At 46.0% G+C, this 19,422-nt stretch overlaps 1 protein-coding gene across 1 annotated transcript in view; it reads left to right on the forward strand.

Annotated features, from left to right (window-relative positions):
• The first annotated feature begins 425 nt into the window (after nt 1-425).
• The window catches only part of ST14 (suppression of tumorigenicity 14), a 37,343-nt gene continuing 18,346 nt past the window's right edge, over nt 426-19,422 (forward strand). Inside the window, exons 1-2 of the mRNA XM_011376211.2 lie at nt 426-558; nt 19,041-19,200. Coding sequence (XP_011374513.1) covers nt 478-558; nt 19,041-19,200 — 241 coding nt within the window. The 5' untranslated portion in view covers nt 426-477. The remainder of the gene's footprint in view (nt 559-19,040; nt 19,201-19,422) is intronic.

Consider the following 19,422-nt stretch of genomic DNA (forward strand, 5'->3'; position numbering starts at 1 on the left):
CCACTTCTCCCAGGTGAAGAAGCAAGCGTAGGGATAGCTTTCGTTGTTAAGTTCTTACTGTTATGTGCGGGGCATAGTGCTAATGGCCACCACCAATCAAGTTGCCACAGCTTTTACTTCTCTGTCACTTTTAGGCCTTATTTTCACCTTTAGCAGAGGGGCGGAGGTTCCCGGAGGCTCTGAGGGAGGCGGGAACGAGCGAAGGGGCGGCCGGCCTGGGAAAGGTGCTGGCGAGAGCGGCCGGCGACGGGGCGGGCCCCGGGAGGCCACACCCTGAAACTACCTGCGCGGGGCAGGAAGAGTGAAGGCGAGAGCCGCCGCCGGGCGCCTGGCCTGCGACCGCCGCTCGGCACGACCCGCGCCTCACGCCTCCGCACCCCTTCCCCAGCGTCCCGTGTCCACGGTGCCCCGACGGCGATGGGAGCCAGTGGCTCGTGGGGACGACGCCTCTGAGACCTGCGACCGGCCATCGGGACCATGAAGAGCAATCAGGGCCGCAAGGGCGCAGGGGGCTCCAAGGACCTCGGCGCGGGACTCAAGTACAGCTCGCGGCCGGAGGTGGGCGAGGGCGAGGGCGAGGGCGCGGGGCGGCGGGACAGCCAGCGCCGCCTCCGGCCGGGCTGCAGCCCTGAGCGAGCCCGGCCGGGGACGAGCGGCGCGGACTTTGCGGGCGCCGTCGGGGCCGGGGAGCCCCGGTGTGGCTGCGCGCTGGACGGTGCGAGCGGGCGCCCCGGCCTCCGCCGCGCCGCGCTTTGTCTTGGCCAAGGGACCGCTCCACTAGCCCCTTTCTGGCCGAGGCGCTGGCCCGACAGGTGGAATTTCCTGTTTGGCGGGTACCTGGCCGGAGGACCTTTGGTACCTGCCCTACTGCCCACCACCCACGGGGGAGGCGGGACCGCGCAGGTTCTTGGAGACGCCGAATCTCCAAAGGAAAATGGGAACCAGCTCGGTCCCACCGTGGACTCCGCTCTATCAGAGCACCTCCGGAAGGAGCCGGGCGGAAGCCCGGAGTGGGATCGTTTGGGCGAGGGAAAGGAGGCTTCCTGGGGGTTCTGGAGTCTAGTCCTTCTTGGACTCTGCGGCAATTTGATTTTTCCTTCCTGGTGAGAGGCATTTTGGGCCTTTTGCAGAGGGCACGTGGGAGAACAGAGCTTTGGTTGCCATGGAGACCGGAGCTAGGGACTCCAGGGTGGGGCTTATCTGGGCTTCTGGGAGAGCCCTTTGGGAAGGTGACTCCACGGGGAGGGGTGTGGAAACGTGTGTCTTGAGCCTTTTAGAAGACCCGGAAGCTGGAAGCCCTTGTTGGGCAGGAAGAACAATTGAGAGGGACCTCTTGAAAGATCTCAGAAGACACTATGTCTTAAGGTAGAGAGTTGGGGATGGGTTATTAGTTACTTTATTGAAGGACACACGTAGGTGACAGTGCCCAGGCAGGGCTGGCAGCCAGGCCTCCACCTCTCTGTCTAGCGGGGTCCACAAGTTTCCTAGAAGGCCAGTGCACACCAGGTCAGGGCTGGCATCGAGAGGCAGGGGCTGTTATGTGCCAGTGATGTGCCCTGGCTCTCACTTTCTCTGCTGTTCCTGGGTCCAGAACCTCCACCGTGTTTGTCCTCACACTGTGGCCATTGCTCCCAAGTCAGCTCAGATTTCGGAGCGCTCCGAAATCAATTCCTTTTCTTCAAGCTGGGGCATCTTGACGGAGGCAGCTTGCGGAAGATCAGATTCTGGGGCTGCCGTAGTTAGGTGAACCACAAACAGAACTTGTTAATTCCACTTTTCACTCCCGACCTTGAAGAAGAGTCGGTGGACTTGGCAGCCAGCCTGGAGGGTGTGCCTGTGCTCCGGCGGAGCCTCTGCTAGATTCACCTGGAAGGACGCCTTCTATTTTCCTTTCTTTAATTGCCACGTTTATGAACCCTTGATAATTGCCTACTGGGGCTCTGGACTCTGACCTCCTCAGCACAGATATTTGTTATTTCAGGGCACTTTTTCTTCGTGACTTCTCTTTCTGGGACTCTCTCCTGCTGACACTGGGAGAGCTGAGTCTTCCTTGGAGTCCCCTGAGTCACCTACTGCCCACATTCCCTCCCCCAATGGGGCCAGGCCTGGGGCTCACCTCCAAACCTGCACTGAATTCCCAGCACCTGCTGACTTCCCTGGTCACCTGCAAGCCCTTGCTTTCTTTCCCCCTTGGCTGCTGCTCATTTTCTCATGTTTTGTAGAGCTCAATCATGCTTTACTCCACTGCGCTCGTCCTTCCACTTCCAATTCTGCAGTTTCCCTTCCTGTGGATCACTCTGTCTTTTCTCCTGCTGAGCTCCATTAAACCAACTCCTTCTGGGACAGACACTGGTGCAGGGAGGGCTCTCCAAGGCAAGTGAGATATGATTGTAAGGAACATACAGTCTTCAGATCCATGCTAAGAGGTATGTGTAAAATAGATACAACACTGTGTCTTCTGTGCCCAAAGTTTATTTCCATATCTCCAGGAAGTCTTCCATATTCCTCTCCACTCTATGCCTTACCAGCAGTCTCACTCCCTAGGTCACCTGACAGTGTTTGCACTCAGGGTCTGTAGACTCTGCCTTAACTTGTTCCCTGATCAGGAGGTGCAGCTGCCTCCCCTGGGTTTGCCCTCTGGGTCAGCAGAGCCTAGCTAGATCATGCCAGGTCCCACAGGGGTCCTGTTGCTTCTGGGAAAGGTTCTGTTTGGTGGTACTTGTGTTTGCTGTGTCCTTCCCAAGGCTGATGACTCCAGATCCTGTCACACCCCACCCCACCTGTTCCCATCCAGTGGGAAGTGGCCACCTCTGTGTTCCCTACCACTTCTGGAGCCCCGATGCACAGCTGTATCTGGGGATTGTGTCAGCCCTGTCTGCATGAGAGCAGGTGTACAGATGCCAATTATTATGGCTGTTAACAAGAACTGGGAAGTCTGCCTTACTCAGTGTCCTGGGCTCTGTTGAATATTTGATGGTGGCCATGAAGTTGCTTTGGCATCCATTGGTTCCTTTTTCAGTCATAATTGCCCCATGTAAGACTCTGTATGCCATAGGCATGTGGAAACCAAGATTAGGAAATCAGATGTTGTGGGGGCTGGGCTATACAGCTCTGGCTGTTCAGAGAGTCATCTCTTTGTTAATTGGTCAAATATTCACATCCACATAACAAATATTTATTAGGTACCCACTGACTGAGTATGTGCCACGTACAGGGCAATACCACTGGGAATGATCCCAGTTACACACTCTCGGCCTTCAGGGAACACTCAGTGTGCTGTGGGATACGGAGTATTTATTAAATTCTGTGTGATAAGAATTAGATTCCAGAGAAAACGAGGGTGGGTACTTAAGACGGGTGTCTAACCCAGGCTTGAAGGGCTAGGGGAAGTGAACTGGGGCCAGAGGCTATCTGTGATCTGGTGACAAGAGGGTCCAAAATGAGGCCAGGACCTGGTGGTGCTGCTGCTTTCCTGTCAGATGATCTCAGAGATGTTACCTAATCTCTCTAAGCCTCTGTTTCTGCGACTATAAAGTAGGCGTGACATATATGTTACAGGTCTGTTGCAAGGATTGAAAGGGATACTTTACATGGAAGCCCTTGGTAAGTTGCAGCATGGTGTACAAATCACAGTTTGAATTTCTGAGTTAGAAAAGGCCTCGAGACAAATAGTAAGGTGATGTAGTTAGTGGTAGTAGAATGGATGCATGTGAAGAGGCTCACAGCTGGGTTGTCGGTGGGGCACTGACCTCACAGAAGTGCTGTGCTGGCCTGCCCTGGTGGACACAGAGTCTCTCTGACGGGTGTTGGGAAACAGTGACTGAGACCCTCTTCCTATGGTTCCAGTTTTTGTTTCCTTCCCTTTATGCAGCTTCTATGAGAAAGATCCTCCATGAAAAGGAACAGTGTGCCAAGATCATATAACCAGTTACTGGTCCCTTTCTCCCTCTCATTTACCTCCTCCCCCTCCCACCGTACAAAACAAATTTAAAAACTTCCTTCTTTCTTGGTCTTTTGAGCATGTGCTGGGTTCTCTGAAGGCCCACGTGCTAGAAGGTATATGCAGGGTGTGAGGAAAGAGTAGAGAAAGTATAGTCAGCTGTGGGACACTAAAATTGTTCTTTAAGTGGGGACTTGCCTCACAGGTGCTGAGAATGGACACGATGCCTGCCTTCTTCAGGGGTGTCCCTGGGAAGACCCGGAAATTCATGGCCTTCATTTAGGAAATGGGAAAACTGAGGCGTAAGAGAAGAACTCTCACTCAATAGCAGCCTAAGTTGCCTCCTCGCTGTGAGAATCCGCCCAGGAAAGACCTGCCCTGAGCAGGCTTGTTGGTGGAGATGCCATGTCATCACAGCTTCCCCTACCTGAGCCTCTCTGCTCCCCAGGGGGTGTGACTGCCAGCACTGTGGCCAGTGACCACTGTGGTCCTGGAGTTTCCCTGGCTTTAGTTCCTTCTCTGGACTGTGGTTCTGCCCAGGCTGTTGGCACATGTCTCTCCTAAGAGAGAAAGTCTGTTCTTGGAAAAGGAAGGAGAGTGAGATGGAGCCCTCAAGGTGCCCAGGGCCCAAAGATATTGCTTCTGACATGGGGCGCATGCTGCCAGAGTATTAAGAGTCTCATTAATCATTGCCAGCATTTATTGAACGTATATCTTGTATTACGCCTCTTAGTACTATTACTACCCTTTTACAGGTGAGGAAAATGGAGCACAGAGAGTCTAAGTAACTTGCCTAAGGTCAGAGAGGGAAACAGTAATGGGATCAGGATTTGAACCCAGGTATTCTGGCTCTGCTGCATTCTGTTTGGACGACTCCAGCCCAAGACAGGGCTGTCAGCCCAATGGGCTCAGGAAGGGATGAATTACTAAGGGTAGGAATTGGTTTGATTTAGTAAAGAAACTGGATTTCTTTTTGGGGGATGTTTCTGAGATGCCTGTGGCTTAGCAAAATTATAATAGCATTTGGTAGTACAGGAATGAGAATGGGAACTTTTGGGCTTTTCAGAGAATTCTCACCCTGGCTGGCAGTGGTGAGAAGCATGTTTAGGGTTTGCTCAGAGCTCACGGCCAGTAATTTCCCTTTTTTCTTTGTTAAGAACTTTTCTAGAAGCAGGTCCCTACTAAATATTCTGTCCTGGAATCTCATATATTCAAATAAGAATTTGCTTATTCCGTCCCAGCTTAGCAACATAATCCTTAGGATCCTTGTGATAGTTTTCTAATTGATCAAAATCTTGGCTCCTTTGTCTCTCTGAGATGGTGACGATGATGGTGAAAAGAAGAATACGAAGATGGTCATTCTACCCATCACTAAATATGTGCAGTTTAATTCATTATCTCTCTTTATCTTCACAGCAGCTATGTGAAAAAAATGCCTAGTTTACAGATGAGATTACTGAGGCTCAAAGAGCTCGTGTAATGGCCCAAAGACAGAGGTAGAGCAGGGGTTCAAACCTACATCTGTGAGACTTCAAAACATACCATCTTAACCTCAATGCCATTATACAGTTGTATTCCAAGGACAATGGTGATTGATGCATATCCCCAGCAAACTCCAAGAACACATCATTAAACAGAGTGGTGAGCACCAGGCGCCAACACAAGTCCACTAAAAACCTTTTACTCCAGACTGATCTGGTTTCCTCTTTTGATGTGGTTACTCATTTGGTGGACCAGGAGTCCTGCTGGAGATTGTGATTTCAGCAAGGCTTTGAACAAAATGTACCTTTATTTATTATATATACATGAACAAAAATCATAATGGAAAATTTAAAATGAAAAAAGTAATTCATCCCCCCAAGCCAAAAAATCAGGTTGTTTATATTTTTCATGCTTTTTCCCACTCCTAGTTTGTTGCCATGTGCATACAATTTGTGTTCTGGGAAAGGCGGTGTTTCAGCCTCCTGTCTGCTAGGCGTTGGGGAGGACTGGGGTCTGGTAGGTTTGTGCCTGTCTAAGGACTGTGCCCAAGAGGGTCTGCGTATGGACTCAAGTCACTCTGGGCTGTTCCTGACTCCTTCCTGGGTTCCGTGACATTTCTTCTTTAGTAGCATCTCTAATGAGGTCTTGGAACATTTGCTTATCATCTTTGTGGATGACACGCTCCTGGGAGGGAAACGCCAGACCTCGGATGACGTAATTATGAGTCAGAAGGACATGGACAGCCTGCAGAATAGGCTGCCAGGAACAGAATTGTGTCCATCTGCGTTAGGAGTAAGTGTCGTGCTTACTGCACCACCCTGACAACAGGAACGAAAGCCACATCTCTCCCACTGTGGTGATGTGGGCCAGGTAGATAAGGAACAAGTGGAGATCCAGAATTCTGAGTTGACACCAAGTTCAGTAAAAGCCAGGCATGTAATGTGGCATCATAGAATCTAAAGTAAATCTCCCCTATATTTTTATTTGGTTATAACTTTTAAAATTATTATTAAAAAGCTAATATAGACACATTTAAAGTAAATTTAGCTCAGATAAGTAGAAAGAATTTTAAAATGGGGTAAAGTACTCTACAGAAGCATTTTACTAATTTGGTATTACCTATGCATGTTTTCTAAAGGAAGTTGCTTTTTTTTCTTATAAAAGTTAGGAAGGGCTTTATTATTATTTTTTCTTTTTAAGTCAAGCATTATGGAAATGTACAAAGTAGAAGGTGAAATTCCTCTGAAATTCTCTCTTTCAGATTTTATAACCCCTAAAAATAGTTCAATTTATATTCCCCCACAAGTCTTCTGTGCATATACTAATATGTACTTAAGTGGATATTAATATATATGTGTACATGGGTTCTCCCTTAAGTGGAATCATACTGTCATTCCTATTCTACAGCTAAAGACATGGTCGTAATTAACTTATTCATCACACATTTCTTAACTATCTTAACCTATGTTAAGATTGTAGAGCAAAGACACAGCCCCCACCCCCACATTCTCAAGGAGCAGATGGTTTTACCCTGAGACCGAGTGACTGGAATGTAGGTGTGATGGGGGTGCTAGGAAAACCCAGAGGAAGTTATCTCACCGAGACAGTGGGGGAGGGGACCCGCCTAAGAGCTTCTCAGAGGAGACACCTGGAGTGAGAAAGTGCCTTTGTACTTTCTGACTTTTCTCATTTAACATTGTATTTTAGATAGTTTTTCCATATTATTACCTACTCTTGGCAAAACTAGTTTTGATTACTGCATAAACTTTCATCAAGTGGATATATCATTTATTATTTTATTTTTATTATTCGTGTGTGCTAATTGAATGTATTATTGGACAATTAATGGAAATAGAGCGACCAGGGAGGTAATTGATGAACAGGCCCCATGGAGACCATGCTGGTCAAGCCTCATTTGGATTATTCTGTTGAATTCTGGTTTCCATGTCTCAACAGGAATATTACTCATAATATTGTGAGGTTGAACCAGATGGCCAGAGGTTTAGAAAACACTTTGAATGATTGAGTTGAGTGTGTTGAAGCCAGAAAAAGAGCTGACTTGGAGAGCAGGCATGCTGACTTGGAAGTATTTCAGTAGCTGCCCGGAGCCAGAGAAGTCAGGCTAGTTCCATTGCAATGCTAATGTTCAGGGGTCATTGTGATGCTGATCACACTTGGGAGTAGAAGGAACTTTGTAATATTGGCACAAAATGAAAAAATACTATTTCCCCCAGAAAGGACGTTGGCATGTTGTCTAAAAATTTTCCCAGCTCTGAGTATCCGATTCCAAGGATACAGCCTTGCAGTTCCTGCCTGGCTCCTATTCTGTTACTTCCACTGTGGGGATTCTGGGTTGTGATGCTGGACTGGGCCCCATGGTGCCCTCCCCTGGCATCAGTACTTTGCTGTTTGTATATTCAGTTCACCCAAACAATGTCTTAGATTTGTAGCTCTTTATCATGCCTGGGAGCTATTCAAGAGGTGGAAGAGGTGTTTCGTAATGTGGTCGATTCCAGGAGGCAGGTGGGTTGGGGCTTTTCCACTAACTTCTGTGGATCCCCGGGTCCACCAAGGCAGCCGTTAAAAAGGTGAAACAGACTGTGGTACCTGCATGCCATGGAATACTACTCAGCAGTAAAAAGGAACAAACTACTGACACATGCAATCATTCTCCAGGGCATTTTGCTGAGTGAAAAAAGCCAGCAATCCCAAAAGGTTATATACTGGATAATTTATTTCTGTAATGTTTGAAGTGACAACCTTAGAACGGGAGGATAGGTCGGTGGGTGGGAGAGGCAGGACGGAGGTGGGTGTGGCCACACTAGGGCAGCAGGAAGGGTGCTGGTGGACACAGGAACCTACACTGGTGATAAAATTGTATGGAACTTAATACACACAAGCGAATACAAGCAAAATTGGAAATGTGAATAAGATCAGTGGATTATGTCAATGTTGTGGTATTATAGTTTTATGAGATGTTAGCATTGGGGGAAACTGGGCAAAGTGTACAAGGGATTTTGGTGTTATTACAATGGCACATCAATTTACCATGATCTCAACAAAAATTTCAACAATCTGAAAGCACTAACCTGTGAAATCAAAATGAAGGGTTAGAGAAAAAGAATGAAAAGAAGTTACATGGTGCTGACTTCACTTCTTGTTCTTTTTGTTTAGTTTCTGGAGGAATCTACCTGGTTGTGCCGCTGCAGGCAGATGCTTCTGCTCCCCGAGTCTGGTGACTTGGGGTGGGAGAAAGGTGGGGGTGGGCTGGGGCCAGGAAGAGGACCTCTGGCAAATAAGGACAGGGCCACTGCAAACTTACTGGGATCAAAGAACCCGGGGAGGGGGCGGGGTGGAGCAAGTAGGGTGGGGGTGGGGGGACCGGGGACAGGGTGGAAATCTTGGAACTGAGATGGAATTCTCTGGTTGGAATTACAAAAGAGATTATGTAGCTTCTACTGAGGACTGGGAGAGGACAGACTTAGATGGAGCTTAGTACAGCGGGTGGCCAAGCAGAGAGCTGAGGGGAGGGGTTGCTGTAAGCAGAACACTGGGGTGTGGATTGAGTACTCTCTTCCTTTCCAGGGGTGAACGCTGGAAAGTTCCCTGGGCCCTGGCACCTGGGAGATTATCCCAACTTGCCTTGGTTATGCTATCTAAGTTTGGCTATGGAGAGAGAAGTCTATCAATCCGTCAATTAGTCAGTCAATCAATTGCTAACCCTAATAAGGTCAAGGGTAGAGGAGATGGGAGAGAGAAGTAGAACGAAGAGGAATGGGGACACCCTGACCGTGGGCTGCCTGGTCTGACTCCTGTGACATTGGGGTATCATTGATGCCAAGTGCAGGTCATGAGGGAGGCAAGGTCTCAGGGAGAAAGTGTTGTGGATGAGATGGTCTGCAGAGGTTTCCTGGAGGTGCTTGACTCAAGGGCAGGTGGGTTTGGTAGGTAGTGAGTGGTGTGGAGCCATTCTGAGTGGGCAGGATGGAAACTTCTGATTCCATACAGGTTTGGGGACCTCCTGGCTGGGGGCAAGGTCAGAGGTGGGGGCAAGGTCGGAGGTAGGAGCAGTCAACATCCAAGTGTTGAGGTGGTAGAAATCTGTATACACTGCTGGGCACAGCATGCTCCCCTCTAGTGCCCAAGAAGCAGGTTTTGTAATAATTAGAGTGTTGCAGCGTGTCCTTTAAGGCAGTTAATCTCTGAGCTCCTATGCGCTGTCTGGGGAATGGAAGGGGCAATATTTTTCCCCCTGAGAAGCAGCAGGGTGTTTGTTCTGAGAAAAACGCTGGCTTTGGAGTTAGACAGATCTGGGCCTGGAACTCATCCCCGCTCCTTTTTAACTATTTGGGTTTTTGATACGTTACCCTCCTTTAACCCGTTTCCTCATCTGAAAATGAAACCTAGTTGTAAGAATTAGAGATGGTATATATTAAAAACGCTTAACAGGGCACCAAGATGCACAAAAATAAGGATTATGTTTGTCCTGGCCTCTGGCTACCACACAGCTGTGAGTCAGAGCCCTGGGTGTGAAAGCCCCTGGGGGCTGTCAAGTCATCCTCCCTCGGGCTTCTGTCCCTGTGCAGACCCCTCTCTGACACTGCCCAAGAGAGCCTTAGGGTATGTATGTAACTGTCACTCTGGTTTTGAAGCCTGTCATGGTCTTTTGGGGCAGTGTCTCTCAAGGACAGTTGTCCACAGGCCCTCTAGATCCTGCTGCTACTTCATCCAGTACATTTATTGTCTTATTATTTCGAGATGCTGTAAAATATTGCATTTGAAATAAGATTTTAATGCTTTGAAAAATGTTTTGGAAGTTGATGTGTAAACTGAGACCCAGAGTGCTGGCTTTGCTGAATAAATTGTCTCTGGGATGTGAGTGGGTGGTCAGACTGCCGGGAGGGCTTTCTCCTCTCCCCCAGGCCAGTCCTTGCCTTCCTCAGTGGAGGGGAAAGGAGGAGAAGGAAGTGCAGTGGACAGGCCGGCCTTGATTTGTCTTTCCATAGAGCTTTCTGGAAGACCTGCTGGGCCCGCTCTTGCCTGGCCCTTTGAGGCCCACAAGGTAGACTTGTGCTGTTAAGGGGTTTTTGTTTGTTTCATTTCAGTGTTTTAACTTTAATTCCAGCTGCTCCAGCAGACCAGAGGGAGGCATGGGCCTTGCCTTGATGGTGGGTAGAGAAATCAAAATCGAAGGGATATTATAGGTAGGCCCCTGTCATTAGCATGAATCAGCTAATTTTTTTTTTCACACCTCTACTTAGAAGGTTATAAGGGGTTGTTATTAACCCACTTTTTAGAGGGGAAAACTGAGGCACAGTGAGAAATATTTGCCCTGATGGCTCAGACCTGACTACCCATCTAGGTCACACACACCGCAATCCCTCAAAAAGGAAAGAAGAGACTTGTACCCAGCAGTCCTCCCCCTAATCTGTTCTTTGTCCCCTTTGGGGGTTTGGATGCAGGTGTGTGTGGTCCCAGTATCATGCTATGTGGGCAGGGCCCTGGACAGTGCAAGTAGTTGGTGAAAGGACACAGGTGTGAAACTTGCAGGAGCTGGATACCGGCTGGCAGACCAATGGGCTTCTGTGCTGACAGGTTGCCTGAGGCTGGCTGAGTCAAGTCTCTGGGAATTTCTCTTCCTGCTCTGAACAGGTGTGACGTTTTGATTTATTTCCTTTAGTAGAAACTATTGGCTTTCCCTTCCCCTAGATGGCTTGGGGTCACAGATCTGCACAGGTAATTCTGGGTCTTCCTCGGAGCTCCATCTTCCGGTGAGAGGACAGTGATGGGGTCAAAGGGCAAGGATGAGAGGGTTGGGCAACAAGAAGCAGAGTGTTCAGGGAGTCCACTGCCAGCAGGACCTTGGCTGGGAGTGTGTGTCTCTGAGGAACTCTGGTGGCAGCCTAGGAGACTCTAGGTGATGCTCATAGCCTGTTGTGGAAGGGCCCCAGGGCACGGAAGCAAAGTCCAGCCTTATACAGCGGGGGTGTTGCATCCTAAGTGGTTGCTTAAAGCAGGACTGAAACTGTAACATTGACTTAGCTGGCTCCTCTCACCTGGTGGGAGGGGGGTGAAGTGGGTGAGCCTTTTGGAAATGAAAGGCGGAGTTCTCAGACTTTCAAGTTCCTAAGAACGACCTGGGGCACCCGTTGAACTTCCAGATCCCAGGGCCCTGCCCCCGACTGCTGTGTCAGCATCCCCAGGGAGAGGAGCTTGGGAATCTGGATGCTGGGCAAGCTCTGTGCTTGTTTTATTTTATTTTTTATTGTTGTATTTCATGCCCAGACTAGTCTGGGAAATGCCAATGTGGCACAATCGATGGGAACAAGAAGCCTCTGTGGGCTTCTTGTGAGACCAGTCATCCTGGGTTGATGAGCGGTGGGAGATTCTGATGTGGGCTTTCTTTTCCCTTCTCATTTGTCCCTTCCATCATCCTGCGGTGAACAAACCAGTATCCTCTCTTGCTGGTCACTGTGCTGGGCTGGGATTGCAGTGGTGGAAGGACAGGTGAAGCCTTGCCCTTGTGAGCCTGAACGTGGGCTGGCTGCTTTCTGTCCACAGCCGCCCGAGTTTCCCTATGTGTGGGAGGTGATTTAAGCAGAGGGAGCCCATTCTAAGGAGGGCCCTTCCTGCTCGGAGACAGGGTCTCTTCACAGTCAGCCGCTTGAAAAGGAGGCCTTTGTCTATTTTCACTTCTGGTGTCACAGGGCTGTGCACTTCTGCTGTGCTCACCAGTACCTAGGATGAGAAATAAAGTGTTTTTGGAATTCATGTCTTGCTCTGTCATCTCAGGTGGCCTTGAGCTATGCTGTGATCCTGAGGACTTTGGCCAGGATCTAACATGAATTGGCATCGGGGAGCGGCCAGGAGAGTTATGCCGGCTTTGTCTTTCCTCTTGTAAAGGAAGGGGTCTTAGAATGCCATGGAATCCCTCTGTACCTTAGGACTGCCCTTTCTTGTTTGAACAATCTCAGGGATATTTTATGGTTCTCATGACCATAGTGACAGCAATGACATCATGGAATTGAAATCCGTCCCGTCTGGTGGTGGGTACACTGAGTCACCGAACCTATGAAGAACACCTGCTACAAACCAGTGGCAGAGTTGGTAGTGGCACATGAAGCCAGCCACCCTTGTTCTAGTCTCAGGTCTGAGCAGCATACCTTTGTCTCCAGCCGGTGACATCAGCCCTGCCGCTTGACGTTGATCTTCAGTAGCAAAAGCAGTTGTCGTGTGATAGCTTTTCATGGTCCCTCCCAGGACTCTCTGTGACCTCTTCTGTTTGCAGGTTCATTCCTTGCCTTCCCAGCAGATCACACCCAAATGAGGAACAACCTTAAAAAGAAAAGAAAAAAAGAGTGGCTTGAAGATTTATTTTTTCCCTTTCTGCTTTAATTGGAATCTTGTGTGGATTTGGGGGTAGTCAGTGTTCTTTTTTGCCATTTCTAAGTGTAAACAATCACCAGTTGCTTTTCTCTAGTGAGGACCACACTCTGAGCTACCGATGGCAAGTCTGTCTTTGGATTTGCTGGTCCTCAGAGCCAGTGGGAGAGTGGACCCTGGAGAGTTTGGAGCTGGCGACAGGTCTGTTAGTGTGTGCTTGGGGAGCCAGGCGAAGTTTCCTCTCAAATGGAAGGGTTCTTTGGCTGACTTGGACACAGAGCTCTATTTGCTCAGCATTTAGCTTTCAGCCCTGGTGAGTTTCTCACTTAATGGGAGTCAGATAACTTCAAGGGACTTTCTTATATCATCAAATACCTTCTGTAAATCAGTTTTAGTTTTGTTTTTTTCCTGACAACCACTGACCTTAGGATAGGATATGTGTCACTTGCACTAGTGTGTTTAAAACAACAGAAAATGGGATATTCTCCAGGGCTTCTCCTCCCTCTCCTGGATTTCTGGACTGGTACCCCTCTATCTCTCCAGAGAGTGGATGGGGATGGCAATCATATGATCTTGCTTTTCCCTGCAACTTATACTTTGGGTTCTCTCCTTTCATTCTTCCAGAGTCTTCACTCTGCATGTATCCCAAGCCCGTAATGCCCCACCTGTCCTCCAGGAAGTCATCCCTTGTTCTGAGCCTTGCTGTGTTTCTGGGGGCTCTGGATGCCAGTGGGAATTGGCCACAAGAGTTATGTGGCCTCTATCTCTGTTTGTGGTAAGCAAGAATCTGGCTTCACAGCACTAAGTTTTTTGTATGTGCACCTGTAATTGTGTTTACTTTTACTTAAGAAAGAGAGAAAGGAGAAGCAAAAGCAGGCACAGGCATACTTTCTCTTCATTGGCTTTGTGGCCCTGTAGAAAGATTGTTATGTGTAGAGACATGGTTATGTATGCAGTTAAGCTGAGCTGATGTGAGCTCCTTGCCCCCTCCTCCTCTACCATGTGCTTGCATGAAACGTTTCTAAGTTGGAAGGGTGTGGCTCTCATCTGGCTTTGCTGTTTTACTAACTTCATTACCTTCGTGACTTTGGACAAGTCAATCTCTCTCAGCCTCAGTGTCCTTATCAATAACATGACTGGGTTAGGCAAGATGATCTCTAGAATCTGCTTGAAAATGGAGCCGAGTGTTGGGTTATAAAAGGAAGCAGTCTAGTTACTGATTAAACGGCATTTCTGGGCTGAATGGATACCAGCACTCACACTGCACGTTTGATCAAGGCCCTGCCGTTGAACTTGTCCCACTGCTGACGGCCTTGTTCTATGGCCAGGCTGGGAGTGGCCTCTGGGGTCTACCTTCCATGCTGTTGGCCACCTCCCACTTCCCAGAGAGCTTGCTTTCCCTATCCCCTGAATACTTGCTTCGTGAGTTCTAGAAACTGACCATACAGGGAGGCAAAAACCAGAATAAAATCTGGACTGGCTGTGTGATCTTGCAAAGTCATAATTTCTTCCTGCCTTATCTGTAGAATGGGGATGATGGCACCAGTCACGAATGATTCCAAAATTGTCGTGAGGCTCAGATAAGAAAATAGTCATGAAATTACTCTTTAAATTGAAAATAAACACAATAAACAATTATTTTGTTACATTTCTTCTAACATATATACACAAACACACAGTCTGTTCAGAGAGTCTAGCTAAAGCCTTACTATTTTTTGTTTTTAAATTTGATTAGACAACCAAGGACCATTGGCTATTTAAAGAAAACCTATGGCCTGAAAGAGAAAGGCAAAAACAAAGCTCTGAAGATAATAAAAAAAATCTAGTTGATATCCTAAGAAAGCAAGAAGGTAGTACATTCATAAAATAAGAAAAGGCTGCTCAGAAAAAATAACTATCAAAGATTAAAACATCACTCTTGGCAGTGAAACATGATTTTTAAAATTTAAAGAAAAACATTCATTACCTTTATAATAAGTCTTGAGATCAGGTGATCTTAATCCTCCAGTTTCGTAGTTCTTTTTCATGGTCTGTTGCATTTCCATATGAATTTAAGAGTAGCCCATCTATTTCTACAAAAAGCTTCTGAAATTTTGATCAAGATTTAGATGAATTTGAGAAGAATAGACATCTTAACTATATTGAATCTTACAGTCCATGTACATGGGATATTGCTTGATTTATTTAGGTCTTTAAAATTTCTCTCAGGAACATTTTGTATATTTCAGTGTATAAGTCTTGAATATCTTTTGTCAGATTTACCCCTACGTATTTTATATTGTAGATGCTATTGTAAATGGTATTTTTTTGTTTTGTTTTAATTTCCAGTTGGTCATTGTTAACATGTAGAAACGCAAGTGATTTTTATATCTTGATCTTGTATCCTGCAATCTTGTTAAACTCACTTATTATTTCAATAGCTTTTTTGACTTACAAAGCTACAGTAATGAAGACGGTATGCTATTAGCATAAAGACAGACAGAGATCATGAAACAGAACAGAGTCTGGAAGTTGTCACAACTATGTGGACAACTGATTTTTGACAAAGGATTGTATCCAGAATACATATAAAGAACTATCAGCACTCAGTAGGAGTGTCAGAAAATCAATTTAAAAAAGATTTGAAACAATACTGCACTAAAGAAGATAAGCAAATGGCAATTAAGCATATGAAAAGATGCTCAACATCATTAGTCATTAGGGAAAAGCAACTTCAGACCATAGCGAAATACCACTATACATCTGTTAGAATGGCTAACATGTTGGACAGGATGAGGACAACTGGAATCCTTGTATACTGCTGATGAGACTGTAAAATAGTTTAGTCACTTTGGTAAACATAATAATGGGAATGAATCTCAAAAAATTGTGTTGAGTAAAAGAAGCCAGACACTAAGGAGTACATGCTATATAACTCCATTTATATAAAGTCTAGAAAAAGCAAACTGGTCTTTACTGATAGGAAGCTGATATGGGGTTGCCTCAGGGCTGGACAGGGAATCAGGGAGGAGTGAGAGGGAAGAGCTAGGAGGAAACTTTTCAAGGTGAGAGAAGATATGTTCGTTATCTTGATTGTGGTGATGGTTTCATGTCAGAAATTATACACTTTAAATATGTACAGTTTAGTTTGTCAATTATACCTTAGTGAAGCCATTTTTTAAATTCCATAGGTTTACAAGAGTAAGTTAAAAAAAAAAAATCCCAGAATAATGAAGAATCCCAGAATCCCAAATTATGAAGAAATGCAAAAATATGAGGGGGCAGGAAGACAGATAGAGGTTTAGAGGACTTACTCTTTATCCTTGGTGTTCTGAAATTTCATCACAATGTATTTAGTTATGTTTGCTTTTTCATTTATTTTTCTCATCATTCAGTGAACTCTCTGAATTAAAGAGGCATGCTTCTCTTTAGCTCTTGAAAATAGTTTCTCAGTATTTCTTTGATAATATCTTCTACCAGGCTCAGGAATTGGGCTCCAGTGTTATAAAAGATAGAGGTGAAGCAGGGATGGGCATTATTAGAAATCTCCAGATCCTCTACCCCACTAGTCCCCCATAATGGGTGGGAAATAGATTTCTCCAGACCTGAGGACACCAGGTTTAGAGGAAGGCTGTAGTGAGGGGCATAAAAAGGCAAAGGTCTGTTTTCTCACATGTTCTGGAATGCTAGTGGCTATGTTTAAATCACTCCATCCAGGAGATTAGGAAATTATTCTCTGGAGCAATTAAACCACCCCATGGAAAAGATCTACATAGCCTAACTGTTGGGAGTGCTCAGTTTAAAAAAAAACAACAACTCATCAATTTTGGCCTACAGTAAAGCCACTTGTGGCAAGCCATGCACACACAGCTTCCAAAGGGCCTTTTGGACCTCATTTCTAAATATGAATGAACAACCAAGCATCCTTAGGCATTTGAGAAAAGTCTTCAACATGAAAGAGAAAGTGAAAAACAGAAAAAGTACTCAATAGGAATATAAAAATGAGAAGATTTTGCATCCAAAATTCAGAGAACAAGAAAGGACTCTTGGAAATTAAAGTTTTGATAGAAGAAATGAAAAACTCGATAGAAAGCTAAAAAAAGGAGATGGATAATAGCGGAGAAAGGATAAGTAAAATTAAAGATCAATATAATAGAAATTTCAGAAAGGTAGACCAGAGAAAATGAAAGGGAGGACATAGCTTAAAAAATTATACAAGAAAGTTTTCCAGACTGAAAGATAGGAATTTCCAGATTCAAAGGGCAGGCGGAGAGCTCCACATCGTGAAATTTAAAAACTCAATTCAAAGCACATCCTCAGGGCTTTCAGAGAAAGATAACAAATCAAGACTAAAAAATAATGGATGCGTACTGTCATATTTCTAAAAATTAGAGTTAGAAGCTAAAAAAACAATGGAGCCTTTAAAATTCTAAGTGAAAATTATTTGAAATCTGTAGTCCTATACCCAGCCAAACTATCAACAAATGTAAATGCAGACTTAAAGTACTTTCAGAAACATACAAACTCTCAAAACATTTCTCAGGAAGCTACTGACGTATGTGTTTCACCAAAATGAAGCTGAGCAATGAAAACATGGAATCCAGGAAACAGGGTGTTTTAACACAAGGGAGAAGTGAAGGGAATTGCCAGGGTGATGGTGAAGGAAGTTTCAGACAACAGCTCTGGGAAAGGACAGAGGGGTATAGGATAATGGCATCCAGGAGGAAAGTGCAATGAGAGGTTATTTAACATAATTTATATGTGAAAGATTAGAAAAGTGTTACAGAACTCTTAGAATGTATGGCAACACTTTGGTATGTGCTAAAAAGAAACCCAAGTAAATGAATATTTGCAGCAGGAAAAGCAAAATAGTTGTACTGAGAAGGAAATGATAGCGGAAATATTTTCAATGACTAATAAAAAACAGTATGGATATAATTTTTTAAAACTTTAGCTCTGTAACTATTGGGAGGTTGGGTGAGAGATGGCAAAGGAAGGACATTAAAATCCACGTTATCATAATAGAAAATTAGTTAATTATATTTTAAATAGATGAATCAAGAGAGAGTGGTATTGGCATATTATTTAGAAATAGAAACAAATTCCTGAACAGTATTTTAAATAGTTGCCTCTGGGCTGTTTCTTTTTTAAAATTTATTTTTATTGAGATATAATTGACATATATAACTGTAAGTTTAAGGTGTACAATGTGTTGATTTGATAACACTTATATATTGCAATATGATTACCATGGTAGGGTTAGCTATGGGGTGTGTTTCTGTGTGCGATATTTGATAGAGTCATAAAGACAACCACTTAGGAAACTAAAATTAGATAAAAGTATCCAAATGTGGCAGGAGTAGGGAGAATTTTTCACATAATGAGTTAATAGATAATATTAAAATGTGACAAACCAAGAAATGTTAGTTCAAGCACATTAGAGATATGAGGTTAACACCAGAACCACATCTGGAAACTTAAAAATGGCCACATCTGTGAAATTTGGGGTGGGGGCTGTTGCTTTTATTACAGACCCTTTTGCAGTGAGTATGAAGTAGTTAAACCTGTAAGAGTCACAACCCCTCTCCAGGATTGGGGGCAGGCAGATAGTATGTGCTATATGGCAGAAAAGCTTGCCTGTCATTGCCTGCTGACACCATACCTGCTGGGCCCACATTCATGCCCCACTTTCTGGGATGCCCCGTGGCAGGGAGGAACCAGGGACACTGCTGTCCTGTTTGTGGGAAGTTTTGTTGCTTTTCATGCCCTTGGGTCTGAGCATGGGTGTGGATTCTAGAAAGGACCTGGCCTTCTCACCTCACCTTGACATCCTGGACTGGGATGCTTAAGGCTGACAGCAGGGCAGCGTGTTCCACAGTGGCACAGCAGAGCTGCCCAGGTTTACTGCCTTTTTACTTTTGACTGGTTAAACATTGACATAACAAGGCCACTGAGTAGGGTGTACAGTTTATGTGCTGCCCACCGGCTCCTAGCTTGGAAGATCAATGGGGACTGGATCTTGTGGGAGCTGCTTGCTCCACACCCAGAGCTGCAGTGGCTGGATGGGAGCTGCCCTTAGAAGCTTGCACAGAGGCACCTGGTAGCCAATCATGGCTATGGGTTGGGCCCACCTTCCCCACACCTGGGCATCTACCTGCATCAAAGATGATTCATTTAAGTGGAGAGCTTCAGTGAGTGGGTTTAGACAGGCTATTGTGGTGAGAGTATCTGAGCTGCAGTGCCTTTCTGTGTTCAGAACATGAACGGCTTTGAGGAAGGCCTGGAGTTCTTGCCGGTGAACAACTCCAAGAAGGTTGAGAAGCGAGGCCCCAAGCCCTGGGTTGTGTCGGTGGCCGTACTGATCAGCTTCTTCTTACTTTCTCTCACGGCCGGTTTGCTGGTGTGGCACTTCCAGTGTGAGTAAAGCTGGAGGGGGGTGGCTGTGGGAAAGGCAATGTGGGGGTGGCTGTACTCTCCCCTCAATGGACAGATCTGAGGCCTGCCTCTTATGGACACAAGGGAGAGAACGGAGGGTGCAATGCGGGTGGGTGAAGAGGGGTCTAGAGCTCTGTCTCCCCTGGCTCGTTCAAGCCATAAGGGGGGATGAGGCATTGGTCAGAGCTGGCCCGTGGGGCTGG

The sequence above is a fragment of the Pteropus vampyrus genome, unplaced genomic scaffold, assembly GCF_000151845.1.
Source record: "Pteropus vampyrus isolate Shadow unplaced genomic scaffold, Pvam_2.0 Scaffold288, whole genome shotgun sequence".
NCBI classification, from domain to species: domain Eukaryota; kingdom Metazoa; phylum Chordata; class Mammalia; order Chiroptera; family Pteropodidae; genus Pteropus; species Pteropus vampyrus.